Source organism: Lynx canadensis, chromosome D2, assembly GCF_007474595.2.
Source record: "Lynx canadensis isolate LIC74 chromosome D2, mLynCan4.pri.v2, whole genome shotgun sequence".
NCBI classification, from domain to species: Eukaryota; Metazoa; Chordata; class Mammalia; order Carnivora; family Felidae; genus Lynx; species Lynx canadensis.
Genome location: NC_044313.2, coordinates 80,390,040 through 80,406,920, shown reverse-complemented (window position 1 = coordinate 80,406,920; position 16,881 = coordinate 80,390,040). Strand labels below are relative to the sequence as shown.

Sequence of the window (16,881 nt, the reverse complement as noted above, 5' to 3'; positions counted from 1 at the left end):
GACCCGGCGCTCTGAGGGCATCACACGGGTGCTCGGCCTCTAACAAAGGTGCACCTGGTGACTTGGGCCACCGCAACTAATTTCCTTGAAGATTACTTCCTCACCAGCAAAAGGACACCTCGCCTCCTCCTCACGAATCAGAGAAATGCTACTGAGGTGTCTTTCCAGGCTGTTACGAACAGTAACCAGGATTTTGCCAGATTTCTCCCATATGCCAGGCTCTGTGCCATTTAGCTCTGAAGGCAACCTGCAACGCAATACGATCCTTAGTTCACAGATGGGGAAACTGAGGCTCTGAGTTTAAGCCGAAGTACAAATATATCACACGACACGAAAAGACTCGGGAAATGGGTGTCAAATTGTGGAAGGAACCCCAATTTTACCTGGAGCACACACTCTGTGCACCTACAGATGAGGTGACATCCTAACACATTTAAATCACGTTTAAAAACCTATTTAACTCAGATTTTTCAGTAAGTTAGGGTTTTACGTCATATTTCCTATCGACCAGAACTCTAAAAAATAAGAGTTCTGATGATAATTAGTAGGCACACTAGTTATCACAGTCCGGGACCAGATCCATCTAGATCTCCAGCACTAAAGGCGTCTACCACCGTGCACGGCCACGTCTGCTTACCCGCTGGGGTTCGATCTGCGGGTCTGGAACGGCAGCCACGCCTCGGTGTTCCGTCTCGCCCGCACTCCCACACAATGACCTGGCACCTGTTGTCCCTACCACCACCCGTGCTTCCCTAAAATCCCTTCCACACAGACGAGCCAGGATCATGTTTTTGGAAACAGACAAACAGGACACAGCCTCTGACCCCCTTCAGTGGTTGCCAAATACGTTTCCAGTTCGATCCGAAGCCCTTACCAAGCCCAGGAGGCCCGGGACAGCCCGGCCCGCCTCTGTCCAACCTCACGTCCCGCCGTTCCAGCCGCTGTCGTCCGGATTCAACCCCAGTCCGCTGCCACTGGCGCCCCTGGAATCTACTGTGCAAAGTCCCTCCTGCCTCAGGTAGGACCTCTGTGCCCGCCATTCCATCCGCTCGGTTCCCAGGATGCTGCCTGTCACTCCGTCCTCTCGCAGGAGACTCTGGAGAAGTTCCCTGGTACGCTCTATCCCATCCTTGTGTTTTAATTTCTTCACCACCCCCGCCCCATTCCCATGCTCTGTGGACATTTACTCCAAAGTGGGTTTTTTTGGTTTTTTTGCGAGAGAGCGCGCGCACACACACTCACGAGCAGGGGAGCAGCAGAGAGAGACGGGGGACAGGGTCAGAAGCAGGGTCCATGCTGTCGGCACAAAGCCCAATGTGGGGCTCGAACCCCCGATCCACGAGACCAGAGCTGAAGTCGGACACTTAACCGACTGAGCCACCCAGGTGCCCCTCCAAACTCCAACAGGTTTTAAATGTCCTCCTCCCTTTACTTCCTTGCCACCAGCCCTTGGGTTCCCTGGATAATGTCAGCCCCTCACCACTGCCTACTCAAGTTCAAAGTCCCCTCCACCAGACCCCACAGCTGCCTTACCTGGCAGACACAAAGCCCACTCCCCGGGGCAAAAGAAGCTGCTCATTATTCTCTAAAACCCTAGCTTCTTGCGTCTGCCCTGCATCTCTCTCCTTGGCCTCTGCCGTTATCCCGTCTGCAATAATCCCAGCCACCCACCCCAAATGCCACCTCTGCCCGAAGCCTTCCAGATGTCCCCAACCGGACAGAGCCACTTCATCCTCTGCACCACTCTTGAACTTTGCTTCTACTTCATGGTATTATTTCACGTGATGCTGACACCGCCATTAGCAACAGAGGGGCTCGTCCCTTCTACCAGGGGAAGCTCTTAGACACGGCTGGGCCTCTCTTTTAGTCCCAGTGAGGCTCACGGTGGTACCTGCGACACTGGCCAGACCACGCGGCTCTGTGCCTCAGAACATCGCTTCTTTATTGCCTCTGACAGGCCCTTCCCGCCTCCTTCCGTAAACGACTGTCCTTTAAACTCGTCCACGTATCAGCCAGAACTAACTCGCCTCCGACACTCACTCTGCACCTTCCGGCACGTGCAGTAACATTCACAACACCTGCTAGGATGGCTGCATCCACGCAGATCCCCGCAGCCCGGGACCGAGCCGCCCCCCCGCCGTCCCGTGTCTTCACAGCCCTCACCCGGGTCTCGACTGGTCCAGGCGGACGGACAGCCATGAAAACCTGGAGCTTAACTCACTACTTTGGGAAAGAAAATGCCAAGGAAAGGTTTGTGAAACACACGAAAGGGACATGGTAAATGCCGTGGGACAAAGAGGAAACGTGCATGCCCCGCCCCCAAAGATCTGTAACTCATTTAATATTTCCTGGGCACCCGCAAGGGTGGATGGCACAGCCTGTGAGTCAGGAGACAGACGTGCTCACAGACCCAGCCCAGACAGGTGTCTGTGCATGCGGAATGCCTTTCTCCCTTTTAATGAGCCATCTCAAAGAAATTTTACATCTTTGGTATTAATTATTTTAACCACATTCCTGCTTAGCATATGTTATTGTCCCATTTTACAGAAGGAAAAATTAGGATGTAAAAAGTTCAAGTACTAGCCTGGGGCCAGAGCCAGTCAATGAGAACCACATGGGCCCTTGGTCTCTGGAGTTTCAACCAGCTGTTCTTTTCACTAAAGAAATTGTCAGGGCAAAAGAAAAAAAAAAAGGCAATGGCTTAGGTTTTCTTTCCTAAGCTCCATGTAGAAGATGTGCACTCTAATACAATAATTGATTACAAGCAGGAAACGATCCACACTGGCTTAAGGAATTAGCAAAGAACAGGTCATATTATAAAACTGCCCCCACTCAATATATCGATATATACGTTACCATTTCCTGGGTTAAACAGAGACTGTAACATAAGGTAAAGAAAAAAAAATGTTACTCTACAAGATATGAGAGACGATATTAATATGATCTGCCTGGAACAGTCATGAAGAATTAACATCAAGTGTCTTCCAGAAACTGCTAGATCTATATGTGCAAAACAGAAGGAGTTACGTTTCTTGTTGGTATTTCAGGCTATTAGCAAAAATGATATATGTTCACATGTACACGTATACACGTGTGTATAAACATGTGTGCTTGTGTTACATATACATATATATAACACATAGCTATACGCACACACGTAATGCAAGCACATACATGGTACACCCAAATTCACAGATCTTACGTGTACATAACATGTATGCATCATATACATAAATACCTACACGCATACACATGACGCATATAGGTATATGTACACTCACATCTTTCCTACATCAAAACTTACCACCTTGAATCGCCTTCTTAGGGGCTGGTTCTGTCACAGCTGGCGGAACTGAACGATTATTGACGTTTGCTCTGGGGCTAATGGATTAACCTTAAAAGTAACACACTCTCCTTTTCACAGAGGGTTTCAAAAATCGTAATAAGCACATACATCAGCAGCAGTGGCTAAAACTGAATTTTTGGCACGGTGATGAGCATAGGGCAACATTCAATAAACGTTAGCCGCTGCTATTATTTATTTGTTCACATAGGGACGCCGGCTGGCTCACAGCCGGTAGAGCCTGCGACTCTTGCTCTTGGGGTCCTGAGTTCGAGCCCCACGTTGGGTATGGAGATTACTTCAAATTTTTTAAGATTTCGGTATTTGTTCACGTAACAAAAATACACGTGCTGGGCACTGGGAATGTTGTGCTGCACAGCACGGACGGGAAGCCTGCCTGGGTGCTTGCCTAGCGGTGGAAGGGGCACACAACTAGCAAGACAAATGAGCAAAACACAGAGCGTTTTGTCTAGAGAGCGAGGCGGTCAAACTGAGCGAGGGTGTGGGGGAAGGCAGACTGCAGTCTGGGGCTACGCGGGTCGGAGGAGACGTCCCTGGGAATGGGGGTTGGCCAGGAGGATGTCCGTGGCAGGAGATTCCAGACAGAGGCTAGCGTGTGCGGGCGTCTGCTGACACGTGAGGGGTGGTGGAGTAGAACGTCCGAGGACAGGAGACCTGGGAGGACCCCCCGGGTCGGCACGAGCATCTGACCTCAAAGCTGTCGCAGCTGGGGGAAGAGGGACGTACACCTGCTTACTCTCACAGTGACACACACGGGCTGCCAGGCTGAGAAACGTATCAGGGGAAGCGAGACCAGGAACAGAGAGACGGGGGCGGGGGGGGGGGAACGCTCCTGTGACAGCCCAGCCCAGAGAGGATGGTGGCAGATCCAGGGCGGCCGCAGAGGTGGTGAGGAAGGGTGGGATGCCACTTACTAAGACGGATGTGGTGGGTTAGGCTTGGGAACCAGGAGGGTGTCAAGGACTCAGGCAGGGACTTCAGTCAGGTCACCTCACTCAGCCCACAGGACAGTGTCGGGACAGACATTGCCGCCTCACTCCCATCTCGCAGGAAGGAGACAATGCCACTACGGTAATTCTGCAACCTGACCAGATCTACTCGGTTAGTACAGTAAGTGGCTGCAGGGACAGGTGATCTTCCACAAGTAAGACCTGCCGCGTAACTGAGTGCCTGTCACTGTCACAGTGCCGACAGGCTGGCGGGGGACAAATGCGGTGACTTCCAAATCAGACCATGGGTAAGTAATGGTCTGGGAGAGAGCATGCCTGGGTGTGCTATAAAACAGAAAGAAGGTGAACCTAATACTGCTGAAACACCCACTCATGTACAGATTACACATTTCTGAGCACACACAGAAAAATATCCCAAGGGCTACAAACCCATTGTTTATGTTTGGCAACCCGACAGGTAACTTCTGTTTTCTTTTTGTTTCACTTCTAATCTGCCTAGAGGCAAGCTGCATTACTTAGTTTTCTTTAGCGTTATAAATAAAAATCGACCCATGAAAATGGTCATTTATTGTGCCTGTGTACTTTTAGTTTCGCTCTCTCCCCCTTTTCTCTTAAGTCTTGGTGGAAAAAACTCTTACAACATTTATGTTAACTTAAAACCTAAACTGCTGTGATTCCAGCATTTAGGGAGCTCTGCAGGGTGAATCCAGTTTCTCTAGAATTCCTAGGACTTAGACTAGCGTTTAGGTCTTCAGATCTAACCTGGTAAACACGAGAAAATACGAGGAGACCGCCTGTCAGCCACCGTGGGAATGAGAAGTCAGGCAGAGCCGGGACTGAGTCCACCACCCAGCTCCTAGAGTGACGGTCCCCTCCTCTGCAAGGAACGCCCCCATCAGAGGAGCTGAAGCAGGGGCCCGTGGAAACCTGGGAGGTCAGGATCGCTGGGGAAGATAATGGGACAGAGAAGGTCCCCAGGAAAGGAAAGGAAATGGGATCTCAGCCCAGCTGGTGGGAGGGCTGCAATCAAAGGGGAGAGAACTTGCCGGAAACAGAGCATTAGCGAAAAAGGTTGGGCGCCCCTGGTCGGCAGTCTCCGGGGGAAAAGCGTGACTGAAGCTGGTGGCCGAGGGGATCTCCCAGAGCGGTGTTGAGCTGGGCCCACGTGGGAGGTGACAGGGCGGCACACGGCCAGCATGGAGGCAAGTGCACTTCCTACAAAGCACGGTGGCACAGCAAGACCGCTGGGGGGGGGGGGGCAGGCACAGGTGTCTCCGCACGGTGGGCGAGGACACATCAACCCTGCCGCTCATCACAGGGGATCCGTCTTCGGTCTGTCTGTCTGTCCTAATCACGCCGTCTCGTGCCACCGCATCAGCTAAGAAAGCGTGTCTCCACAGGACAGGGGCACTTCTAGACGGCCTCTCTGCCGCAGAGCCTTCCGGCCCCAGCTCACTCCCCATGGGACCTGTGGCAAGTCAACCCTGCGTCTCGGCTTCCCTCGCTGAGAAAGGGGAGCCGCCAATTATGTTAAGGACTGACGGGGTTAAATGACGGGACGCACGTAGAAACCGATTCTTGACCTCAGCTGGTTTGGAATGTGCCACTTGAACGGGGTGACCCTGAGTGCTGGCCACACGGACGGGAGGTGCAGAAGAAAAGAGATGGGGGGGGGGGCTCACGTCCCGGATGCAGCCTGTGTGCAGAGGGGGGCGAAGGCGGGAAGGGGGGTCCCTGAGCCCTCGTCTTGCTTCACCGCTGACAAGGAACACGACAGCCAACCAGTCAATTACATGAGCCAGGTGTCCCCCCCCCCCCAACTCCAGTGCTGCACCAACATGGGGGAATGTGTGTCCTTCTGAGCTGTATACCTGGAGAGTTTGGACAACACACGCTTTCAGAAACTGACGGTGCCCGGCTGGAAGAGAACCCCCAAGTGGCTCGGCCGTGCTGGTGCTGGGCCCTGTCATGCCACCGTCTGCAGGACCTCCTGACCAACAGCTCGACAGAATGATGTCTGGACGTCCCAGCAGACCAGCCTCGTGGTCCTCAGCGTGAGGTCCGACTACAGCAGCGGGCAATGGCCTCAAGAAAGGGCTCTTCTGGAACTCGGAAAATGAACTCTGTCGCCTGGGAACGTGGGGACACGAGCTTCGTTGCAGATGCTCTGAACGCAGAGTTCTGAAAAGCTTAACCACAACCACCGAAGACCCGGCCGGACGTGGACAGTAACCGTGGCCATAAAGGACCCTGGGGACTACGGAAGAGCCAAGAGGTAAGTGCTCAGATCCAATTAACTACCCGTGAGGAGCAGCACGGGTACAGGGCAGTCAAGAAGGGGACAGAACAGACGGTAAATGTTAGCATGGGGTCCAGCCTGTGCAGTAAGACACGAACCAAAATACAGTGGCTGCTCATCGGCGGGAGATTAGATCCCACTCGCGGGACGAGGTGAGGTCTGCGGATGCGTCCTCAGGCTGGCACATGACCCTCCTGATCAACGCCGCCCGCGAGGCCAGAGCGCTTACCAAAGGACAGAATACGAAACAAGTCCTTTCCCGCGGGGTCTGAACGTCGCCCGCACGCTGCTGTCGCCATCCAGAATGCCGTCCCGGTGCCCTGGGTGCCACGCCGGGGAAGCCGGCCGGGAAAACTGCACCTGCCTCTTCCCGTAGGTCAGCGAGGCCCCAGAGGCGGTCCTGAGCGGGCTCTGCCGGCACCCTCTCCCTCCTCGCCTTTCGTCTTGGCCCCAACCGTCAAGGGACAGACTCAGTGGCGGCAGTCTCCCTCTGTGACTCCTTCTAACCTTCTAACTCTTTATGCCGGAATGTTCTACGGCAGGCCCAGGCTGTCTCGAGCCCTGAGCTCTTGCGACTGCACTCCAGGACCCAACTCTCCAGTGGCTCCTTTTTCTCTTCAAATCTTCTCTCCGGCAGTGGGGCCAGTAATATATCCTGCGATACTTAATTCGTTCTTACACAATCCCCACCCCAGCCCCAACGGGCTTGCGCTGCACCTTTTAGACAAGTACCTGGTCCAAAAGAAGCCACAGGAGAAAACACCTGTCGGGATGAACGTGTGATTGGGTGTGTTCAAGCAAGGTGGCGAGAGCTCCACGTTAGTGAATTCCAGCTCCTCATTAAATGCTATATAAAATTCAGCGGTTCACAGACAGACCTGAAAGCCTTATATGAGATATTCTGCAGCCGAAGCCAGCGTCGTGGCTATAAAACATACGGGAGCCCACATGTACTTGCAGCCGTGGCTTCCAGAGCAACAAGGTTTACTCAAATGTCACGTGAATCTAAGTCACGGCGACGGTCCATCTGGCTGCTGCGATGCGTCCCGACCGGCCCCGCGTCCACTCTACGCTGTGGCCGGAGCGACTCCTTTTTTTTTTTTTTTTTTTTTAATTTTTTTTTTTTTAACGTTTATTTATTTTTGGGACAGAGAGAGACAGAGCATGAATGGGGGAGCCTGAAACAGGCTCCAGGCTCCGAGCCGTCAGCCCAGAGCCCGACGCGGGGCTCGAACTCCCGGACCGCGAGATCGTGACCTGGGCCGAAGTCGGACGCTCAACCGACTGAGCCCCCCAGGAGCCCCTAAACTGACTTTTCTAATCACCGTATCTAAATCGTCATCCCCTTGCTAACCCGTTACAGTGCTTTCTTTCTTTTCCTCCATTTCCCTCAACGCTACCTGGAATCACGTACTCATTTGCTCACTGCCTGCTTCCCGCTGGCCACAATACAAGCTCCGCGAGGACACCGGGGCCTCTGCTGCAGCCTCAGGGTCTGTGACAGTGCCTGGCACCTAACAGGCTGCTCAGTAAAGACAAGCTGAAGGAACAAATGAACTTTAAATGAGCACCTTCTGTGTGTCACTCTCCGTACCCGGCAGCGGGGCCTAAAGATGAGTGACAAGTGGGACCGAGGCCTCTCCCTCGGGGACTTAAAGCCTGGCAGCGAGGGAGACCACCCACAACGAGGAGAAAGCACTGGGACGGGGGGGGGGGGGGCATGGAGCGTTCCCAGGAAACTGGAGCGGGGTAGTCAGAGATGCGCAAGGACAGACTGGGGCCAGACCCTGAAGGACCCCGAACTGCATGCTGAGGAACTAGGCCTCCCTCTGAGGACCCACCACACATCACTAGGCAGCAACAGAAAGACGTACAGAACCTGAAGTCAGACTCGCCAGAATGCAGTGGCTGTCTGTGTGACGCAAGTCGACACGCTACAGGCTTCTAGGCAAACCCAAGACATGCCGTAGGCTTCTAGACAATGCCACTGCCCACGCACGCGGAGGACCGGAAGAAAAAGATGGTGACTTGGTTTGGGACAAGTTGAGTTTGTGGCACCTGAGGATGCCGCTCTAAGCCACAAGCATTTCTCTGGGGGTTGGGAGACCCTTGACTGACTGGGAAAGTCTACCATCCTGCTCCTTGACCTTCTGCTCTGTCGGGGGCTCACAAGGTCCCGGGGGCTCAGCTACACGTATCACACACAGGCACCACCGTGTTAGCTGGGATTCAGCCACGCGTGAGGAACCCTTACCGCATCTGTCAGGGGTGACGTGTTCTCTGTCCTGCTTTCTTAAAACAAGGGGTACCTGTTGCAGGCAAGTCTGACACAAATGCAGAGATTTCCAGGGAGCTTTTCCTAGTCAATGGCTTCAAAGTCCAATTCTAAATGGGAGACGACATTATGCACGATTTTAAAGACGAAAAAGTTCCATGGCACAAAAACAGACACACAGGTCAGTGGAACAGAATACAGAACCCAGCAATGGACCCACAAACGTACGGCCAACTAATCTTTGACAAAGCAGGAAAGAATATCCAATGGAATAAAGACCATCTCTTCAGCAAGTGGTGCTGGCAAAACTGGACAGCGACATGCGGAAGAGTGAACCTGGACCACTTTCTTACACCAGACACAAAAATAAACTCAAAATGGATGAAAGCCCTCAACGTAAGACAGGAAGCCATCAACACCCTTAAGGAGAAAGCAGGCAAAAACCTCTTTGATCTTGGCCCCAGCAACTTCTTACTCAACAGGTCTCCGTAGGCAAGGGAAACAAAAGCAAAAATCAACTATTGGGACCTCATCAAAATAAAAACCTTCTGCACAGCAAAGGAAACCATCGGTAAAACCAAAAGGCAACCGATGGAATGGGAGAAGATATTTGCAAATGACAGATCAGATAAAGGGTTATAGTATCCAAAATCTATAAAGAACTTACCAAACTCAACACCCTAAAAACAAATAATCCAGTGAAGACATGGGCAAAAGACATGAGTAGACACTTCTCCAAAGAAGATATCCAGGTGGCCAACCGGCACATGAAAAAATGCTCAACATCACTCATCGTCAGGGAAATACAAATCAAAACCACAATGAGATACTGCCCCAAACCTGTCAGAATAGCTAAGATTAACAACTCAGGCAACAACGGACGTTGGCCAGGATGTGGAGAAAGAGGAACCCTTTTGCACTGCTATGGGAATGCAAGCTGGTGCAGCCACTCTGGAAAACAATGTGGAGGTTCCTCAAAAAATTGAAAATAGAGCTACCCTACAACCCAGCAATTGCACTACTAGGTATTTATCCAAGGGATACAGGTGTGCTATTTTGAAGGGACACATGTGCCCCATGTTTATAGCAGCACTATTGACAATAGGCAAAGTATGGAAAGAGCCCAAATGTCCATCAACGGATGAATGGATACAGAAAATGTGGTATGTATGTATGTATGTATGTGTATACACACACACACACACACACACACACACACACACACACAAATGGAGTATTACTCGGCAATCAAAAAGAACGAAATCTTGCCATTTGCAACTGCGTGGATGGAACTGGAGGGTATTATGCCAAGTGAAATTAGTCAGAGAAAGACAAATATCATATGACTTCACTCATAGGAAGAATTTAAGATACTAAACAGATGAACACAAGGGAAAGGAAGCAAAAATAATATAAAAACAGGGAGGGGGACAAAACAATAGAGACTCTTAAATATGGAGAACAAACTGAGGGTTACAGGAGGGGTTGTGGGAAGGGGGATGGGCTAAACAGGTAAGGGGCACTAAGGAATCTACTCCTGAAATCACTGTTGCACTATATGCTAACTAACTTGGATGGAAATAAATAAATAAATAAATAAGTAAGTAAGTAAGTAAGTAAGTAAATAAGCAAAGGAAAAAAAAGGAGAAAAAGTTTCGAAGGACAGGCACTATTACCTTCCGTTTAGCGATGTCACGGAAATCCCACGTGAATATACGTACATACAAACACACGTACATACAAACCTGAGGGGGACGTGTTAAGGAGGCAAAAAAATATTTTAAGTAAAAAACTACAACTTCTGTTTAACAGTAAAGGACACCCACAGGCGACAGAAGGGCAGCACGCGTCTCAGTGTCAATATCGTGTCAAGGTTTGCACCTCACGCGTCCTGCCGATGGGCTTGTGATCGCGGGGTGTGGCCCAAATTTTAGTGATGTTACCTCTCAGTGAATCAATCATCCTCCATGGTTTCAGCCTCTGATCCTTCCCTGAGGAGTGGAAGATACAGAAGCAGGAAGGAACAGGCTGAGAGAGAGAGAGACCGCGAGTGGGGGAGGGCAGAGAGAAAGGGAAACACAAATTCCAAAGCAGGCTCCAGGCTCTGAGCTGTCAGCACAGAGCCCGAAGCGGGGCTCGAACCCACGAACTGTGAGCTCATGACCTGAGCTGAAGTCAATGCTTAACCAACTGAGCCACCCAGGCACCCCAGTGTTTTGGTTTCTAAATGTAAACTTTTTTGTTGAAGTATAGCATAAATAGATAAAGCAAAGTGCTCAAGTTATAACTATAGCTTGATGCATTTTCACAAAGAGAGCACCCTGTTGAGACCAGCTGTCATGTGTCCTAATTACTTTTACTTCTTTTTAAGTACCTTTTTTTTTTTTTTAATGTTTATTTGTTTTTGATAGATAGATAGAGCATGAGCAGGGGAGGGGCCGAGAGATGGAGAGACACAGAATCCAAAGCAGGCTCCAGGCTCCGAGCTGTCAGCACAGAGCCCGATGTGGGGCTCGAACCCACGAATTGTGAGTTCATGACCTGAGCCGAAGTCGGATGCCCAATGACTGAGCCCCCCAGGCGCCCAGAAGGGCTTCGACACTCTGAAAGTCAAACACCCTGTGGGAATGACTGGCTGAACGGGCCTCACTCCTGGGAGCTGTGTAAAATGTGCTCTTAGGCGGCAAACCCCTTGCACATTGGGGACGGCGGGCAAGAATCAGGAGAGTCGAGCACAAACACAGTGACAAGTTAGCTCTGTTACACAGAACGTTCCAGAACCAGAAGGATCGGCTTCCCTAACACACTGGATAAATAAAACCGCTGCCCCACAAGAGCCACACACCGGAAACAAGGGGTCTCTCGGACTCTACAGAACATTTTCCTCTTCCTCCTGCGGGCCAGGGGAAGGGAGCCGGTTCATTCCCACCCGCTCCATCGCTCTTCCTGCCTCTTACACATCCGCTGTGCCACACACGCTCAGGAGAGGCCTCCGGAGGAAGGACACGGAGAGCAGGACAGGGGCTGGACTGTCACCACAACAGCCGGCCTCCCTCAGCTGCCCACATGGAATCTTGAGAGAAGACTTCAGAGAATCTTTACTTGGATGTGTTCCGGACAAAAAATGCTCTGCGGCTAACAGTGTTTAAACATAACTGGCCCATTCAATAATGTCAGAAACAGGGGTGCCCAGTGGGGGGGGGGGGGGTCAGTCGGTGAAGCGTCCAACTTCAGCTCAGGTCGTGATCCGGCGGTTGATGAGCTCGAGCCCCGCGCCGGGCTCTGTACTAAGGGGGGCCAGCCTCCTTGCGGTTGTCTCTCTGTCTCTCTCCATTCCCTCCCCACGTGCTCTCTCTCTCGAAAATAAACAGACTTAAAAAAAAAAAGGAACCATGTTAGAAAAGAATAAAACACAGTTGCAGGATAACAGAAACTCTCTAGACTAGGAGGCCCTTAATTTATCCGTGAGGAAAACAAAGCTCTGGAGACTTAGAGACTCCCCCACAACACCCAGCATGTGGGGGCTCGGTGGGGGGCCGGCACCCACAGATCCGCAGCTGCTGAGAAAGTTAAATACACAAGGGACCGCAGCAGTGGCAGGAAGTACCAGGAAAACATAGAATCAGAAAGCTTCAAGAAAAACAGGTGTGACAAGTCCCAGCCCAGAGGAATGTAAATAGCAACACACTTTGCAGAAATGAGCCCTATGGTTGGGACACGTCCCAGAACAAGAGCACAGTATCAAAAAGGCACGGTCCTAAAAAAAATTAATTGACTAATTAAAAATTAGTTAAATAAAAGTGAAAGATTCGAACTTGTACACAGTGTTGACTGATCTGCAGGGTTTCATGCTGGGGCAGTAAATCATTTACTTGCATGTGCGAATTTTTACGAAAAACCAGGAAACAAGCTCAGGGTAAACAAAATAACAAAGATCAGACAAAACCCAGAAATCCTACTGGCATTTTCTTCTCATGGGCTTTTACGTCAAAAGCAGGTGTGAAGTCTGGCAGCTGAAAAAAACGCATTAAGTAAATTCTCAGCACCTCACATTTCTAGAGCCTCTCCTGCTTACACAGCCTATTACAACAAAGCGAACGAAAGTCTTCCGCCAAATCAAATGCAGCCCAGACCACGGTTTGTATTTCAAACCCAGTTTACTGTGGAAGTGCCAGGCCAACCCCAAAGTCGGCACCGGCCACTTAAACAACTTCCTTTATAAAGGGGTAAGGCCCTTCTTTCCTGGCACGTGGTGGGGAACTGCGTTCGCTTCCACGGGCAGATACAGAATTTATAAGAAATGCTATCTTTATATAAGAATTAATAAGAAAACATACCAGGAAAAAAACTCATCATTTCTTGGATAAAAGTTCAGCACAGGCTCTCAGTCTGCACTTGGTTGTCTTGGTTTCAGATGATCTCCTTAACTGAATTCAACCACACTGGGGGTCATGAAACGCAGTCCGCTGGACACAGTCGCAAATCGGTTCCCAGCTCCCACACATGGAACACGAAAACGTTCCACTAATGGAAAAGCCAGACGCCGACGATGGGGACAAGGTGGGTTTTGTGGGCCCGGGCAACCAGCTCGCCCGAGGGGTCCGTACTGAGTGCACAGCCTAGGACACGAAAGCCACCTGGCACCCAGCAGCAACCAAAAGGAGGTGCCTGTGCAAGCTCCTGAGAAGCCTCAGTGGAACAGCCCCACGTGACTGTAAGTGCTGTGCACTCCGGACGGTGGAAAGCCGTGCGGGTTCACGCACAGTCATTTCCCGAGGGTGCCGTCTTCCCAACGGCCCAAGCCACCCTGGAACGGCTGTCCTGCGTTCTGGGTGCGAGACGTCCTTAAATCCCTGTCCTGCGGAGGGTCTGCGTGTCTGACCCTGCGTGGGAAAAGCCACGCAGCCGTCACGGCACACGGGCCAGTCAACGATTTATTTGGGGGGCTAATGGCACCAACGCTGGGTGGCTCCTCCGTGATGCAGGAGCCTGTGCCCTCCGGAGGGGTCCAAGGGTTTTCTCCTGCTGAGCGTCACTGCCCAATAACCCGCACCAGACGCCTGCCCCCCGGACCGCTCCCCCACCCACTCCAATCGCCGCGGCCCAGAGCTTTCGCTTCCCACTTACTTGTATTTTAAGAGCAGCCACTGAATTAACCAGAGTCCTACGAGGATCATGCCGTTAATCTCACAGATAGAAAAGGCCCACTGCACGCGGTTAAAATGGTCAAAAAACGTGTCCGGTAGCGGGGGCTGCACCTCCTTGGGAGGCACTCGCTCGTGGACGACCGAGATCATCACCGTGGTGAGGACGAAGCAGGAGAGCGCGTACAGGAAGGCCAGGCAGGTCTTGCCCCACTCCATGGGGTACTGGGAGCGCTCGGGCTCGGGCATGGGGATCTTGATCATCTCCTTCCGGTAGCCGTTAGGCACCCCGTTGGGCGTGGCCTGGAGGCCGGGGCCGGCCGCGCCTGCGCCCAGGTGCCCGTTGGCGTGGCCGTTCTTGTGCGCCTCCATGTGCTGCTCTACCTTCAGGGTCTCGATCATGTCCAGGAGCCGCTGCCCGCTGTCGGCCGACACGCGGCACAGGGGCGGCCGCGTGAAGTCCTCCCGGGTCAGGCCGATCAGGTCCCGGCCCGTGAAGTGTTCCAGGGGCTCACAGTACTCGGGCATGGCGTGCTCCAGCAGCCAGTCTGCCACCTTCCTGGGGGACCAGTGCGCCACCTCCTTCATGGTCCCGGCGGGCGGGGGTCAGCGGTCCCGCGGCGGCGCGCCCATGCTGCCCGGCCTCATGCCGGGGACGTGCTAGGCCAGACGCGCGGAGCCGCTCCCGCAGCCCGCACGCAGCTCTCCGGGGCTCTGGGCGCCCGAGCGCGCTCACCTCATGGTGCACCGGGGGTCTTCCTTCTGCGGAGGCAAGAGACACAGTCAGGAGGGGGCCGCACGTCAGTCCCCGGGGGCATGCCCCGAGAACCGGCCACCGGGGGAAGGCACGGCGCACGCCCCGAGAACCGGTTACCGGGGAAGGCAGAGCGTGCACCCCGAGAACAGGCTACCGGGGAAGGTGCCCCGCGCACTTGGAGAACCACCTGCCGGGGAAGTTGCAACTGGCTGCACCCGGAGAACCACCTGCCGGGGAGGGCGCAGCTGGCCACAGGGCCTGGTCCAGGGTCTCCCTGGCCCATCGTTCCTGAAGGAGCATTAGATTAGACCCGGAGAGATACCGAACAATGTTTTCTAAGCCAGCATCCAACAGTGCTCCGGATATGCCTCGGTATAGGTTGGGGATTCCCTCTGTGCTTACTACCTACTTTCTGAGATAATCTGAAATAACACGGCGAAGTGGCCGAATCTACCAAACTACCTGGTGGAGAAATGTCTTCAAACGTACATAAGCCACTGCAACGTCACAGAGACACAAGAGAATCACAGAAATGCTGAGCTTCGAGAGCATCTGGTCCAACAACTGCAGAGTCCTACACGCAAAAAAACACCAAAGAATCCCGTTTTCCAAATGTGGGGTCATTTTCTACTCTTCTCTCAGCTGGTTTTCTTTAATCAGCATGTATCAGTGTTGTAACAATCACTTAAAATCCAAAACAACACGTGAGAAGTAAAGACCGCGTTCTGGAACAAACGATCGTGGTTAGCGAAATAACGGAGGTCAGCGGAAGACCAAGCATAATTTGAGTCAACGGCGCCTTCATCTGTGAAACGAACAGTCAAGTATCCCCTTGAAAAGTCGTATGTAATTGCAGCACTAAAAGGGGTCTGGAGATCCCATATCCTTTTTTTCTCTTTCTCAAATTTTCTATCCAATAGCTAATGTCTACTTTCCCTCACCATGGAAACACCCTGTCCAAGAGCTGCCTAACTTTTGTTTCTCAAAAGGTGAATGTGGTGCTAACTACAAAACAACAACAACAAAAACAAAACAAAAAAAAAAAAACGTGCACAGATTAATAGGTTTAATGGCTAGAAATGAGTCATGACCGTGTTTCCCGAGTATGCTTCGTAGAATCATAATCTGACAAAATGCTCTGCGCTTTAGAGATCATCCAAATGAGGTCTAGGAAGTGCACGTCCTCTCCGAGGGCCAGCACTATGCGTTGGCAGTTGGGACTGTGCGTGAGTTAGAGGCTCCAGGAAATCGTCCGGGACCAAAACCGGGTTACCACGATTCCTCGAACTGACTTCACCGAGGCTTGCTCCCCACCACTTTTCTTCCCCAGCGATCCCTGTCAACCCCCCAAGGAGCACACTGGTAACGGCACAAACAGGACCCAAATTCAGGTCTTCAATTCCAAAGTCCAAACTCGTCTCTACCGTACCCTGAATCAGAGTCTGGAATCAAGGTGGACAGCCATCCACTCCCAGTTTCTCCACCCCCATAACAACCAATCAAATGGCAGCACAGCTCAAGACATTCCAGACCTTGCAAAAACATTGGGTGTTCTCTCTTCTGGGCATCCACGCTGCCGTTCCACCGGCCTGTGGCAAGTGTCTGTCTGCACTTCACCCAGGAGACCACGAGTGAGGGCGGGAGGGCTGCCGTCTTGAACATCCACATGCTCACCATGCAAGGGCTGGGAGGTGCTCACTCGACCTCTGCTCAGTACCTCAGGGCATGCCCCTTACATCTATCGGCATGTAGACGGGGTCGTGGAAAGTAAGACCTACGGACATTGCCACCGACGCTGCAAACTGCTTGAAAACCGTCTGGATGGCCAAGGAGGATGCGGTGGGCATTCTTCAGAGGGAAACATGAAACCAAAGTGGACCTCTGGCCATTTGAAAATCACTAGAGAAGAGCGTCAGTCGTCGCCAGTCCTGCCCGGTGACGAGAAGACACAAGCCACATGGGAGTCCTGCCGGAAGGTCCTACAGGAAAGGGGAACTCGCCAGATACTCCCCGGCAGAGTTACAGTAACAGGCGAGGGGGCCTTCTGCACGTGGGAGTGGCTACAAGAACTCTAGAGAAGAAATCCTGGTGG

At 52.2% G+C, this 16,881-nt stretch overlaps 1 protein-coding gene across 10 annotated transcripts in view; it reads right to left on the bottom strand.

Moving 5' to 3' along the window:
* SGMS1 (sphingomyelin synthase 1) overlaps positions 1-16,881 on the bottom strand; it is a 287,672-nt gene that overhangs the window by 24,681 nt on the left and 246,110 nt on the right. For all 10 annotated transcript variants that reach the window (XM_032595243.1, XM_032595241.1, XM_032595244.1 and 7 more), the window contains one exon: positions 14,016-14,794. In XM_032595243.1, coding sequence (XP_032451134.1) covers positions 14,016-14,620 — 605 coding nt within the window. In that variant the 5' untranslated portion in view covers positions 14,621-14,794. The remainder of the gene's footprint in view (positions 1-14,015; positions 14,795-16,881) is intronic.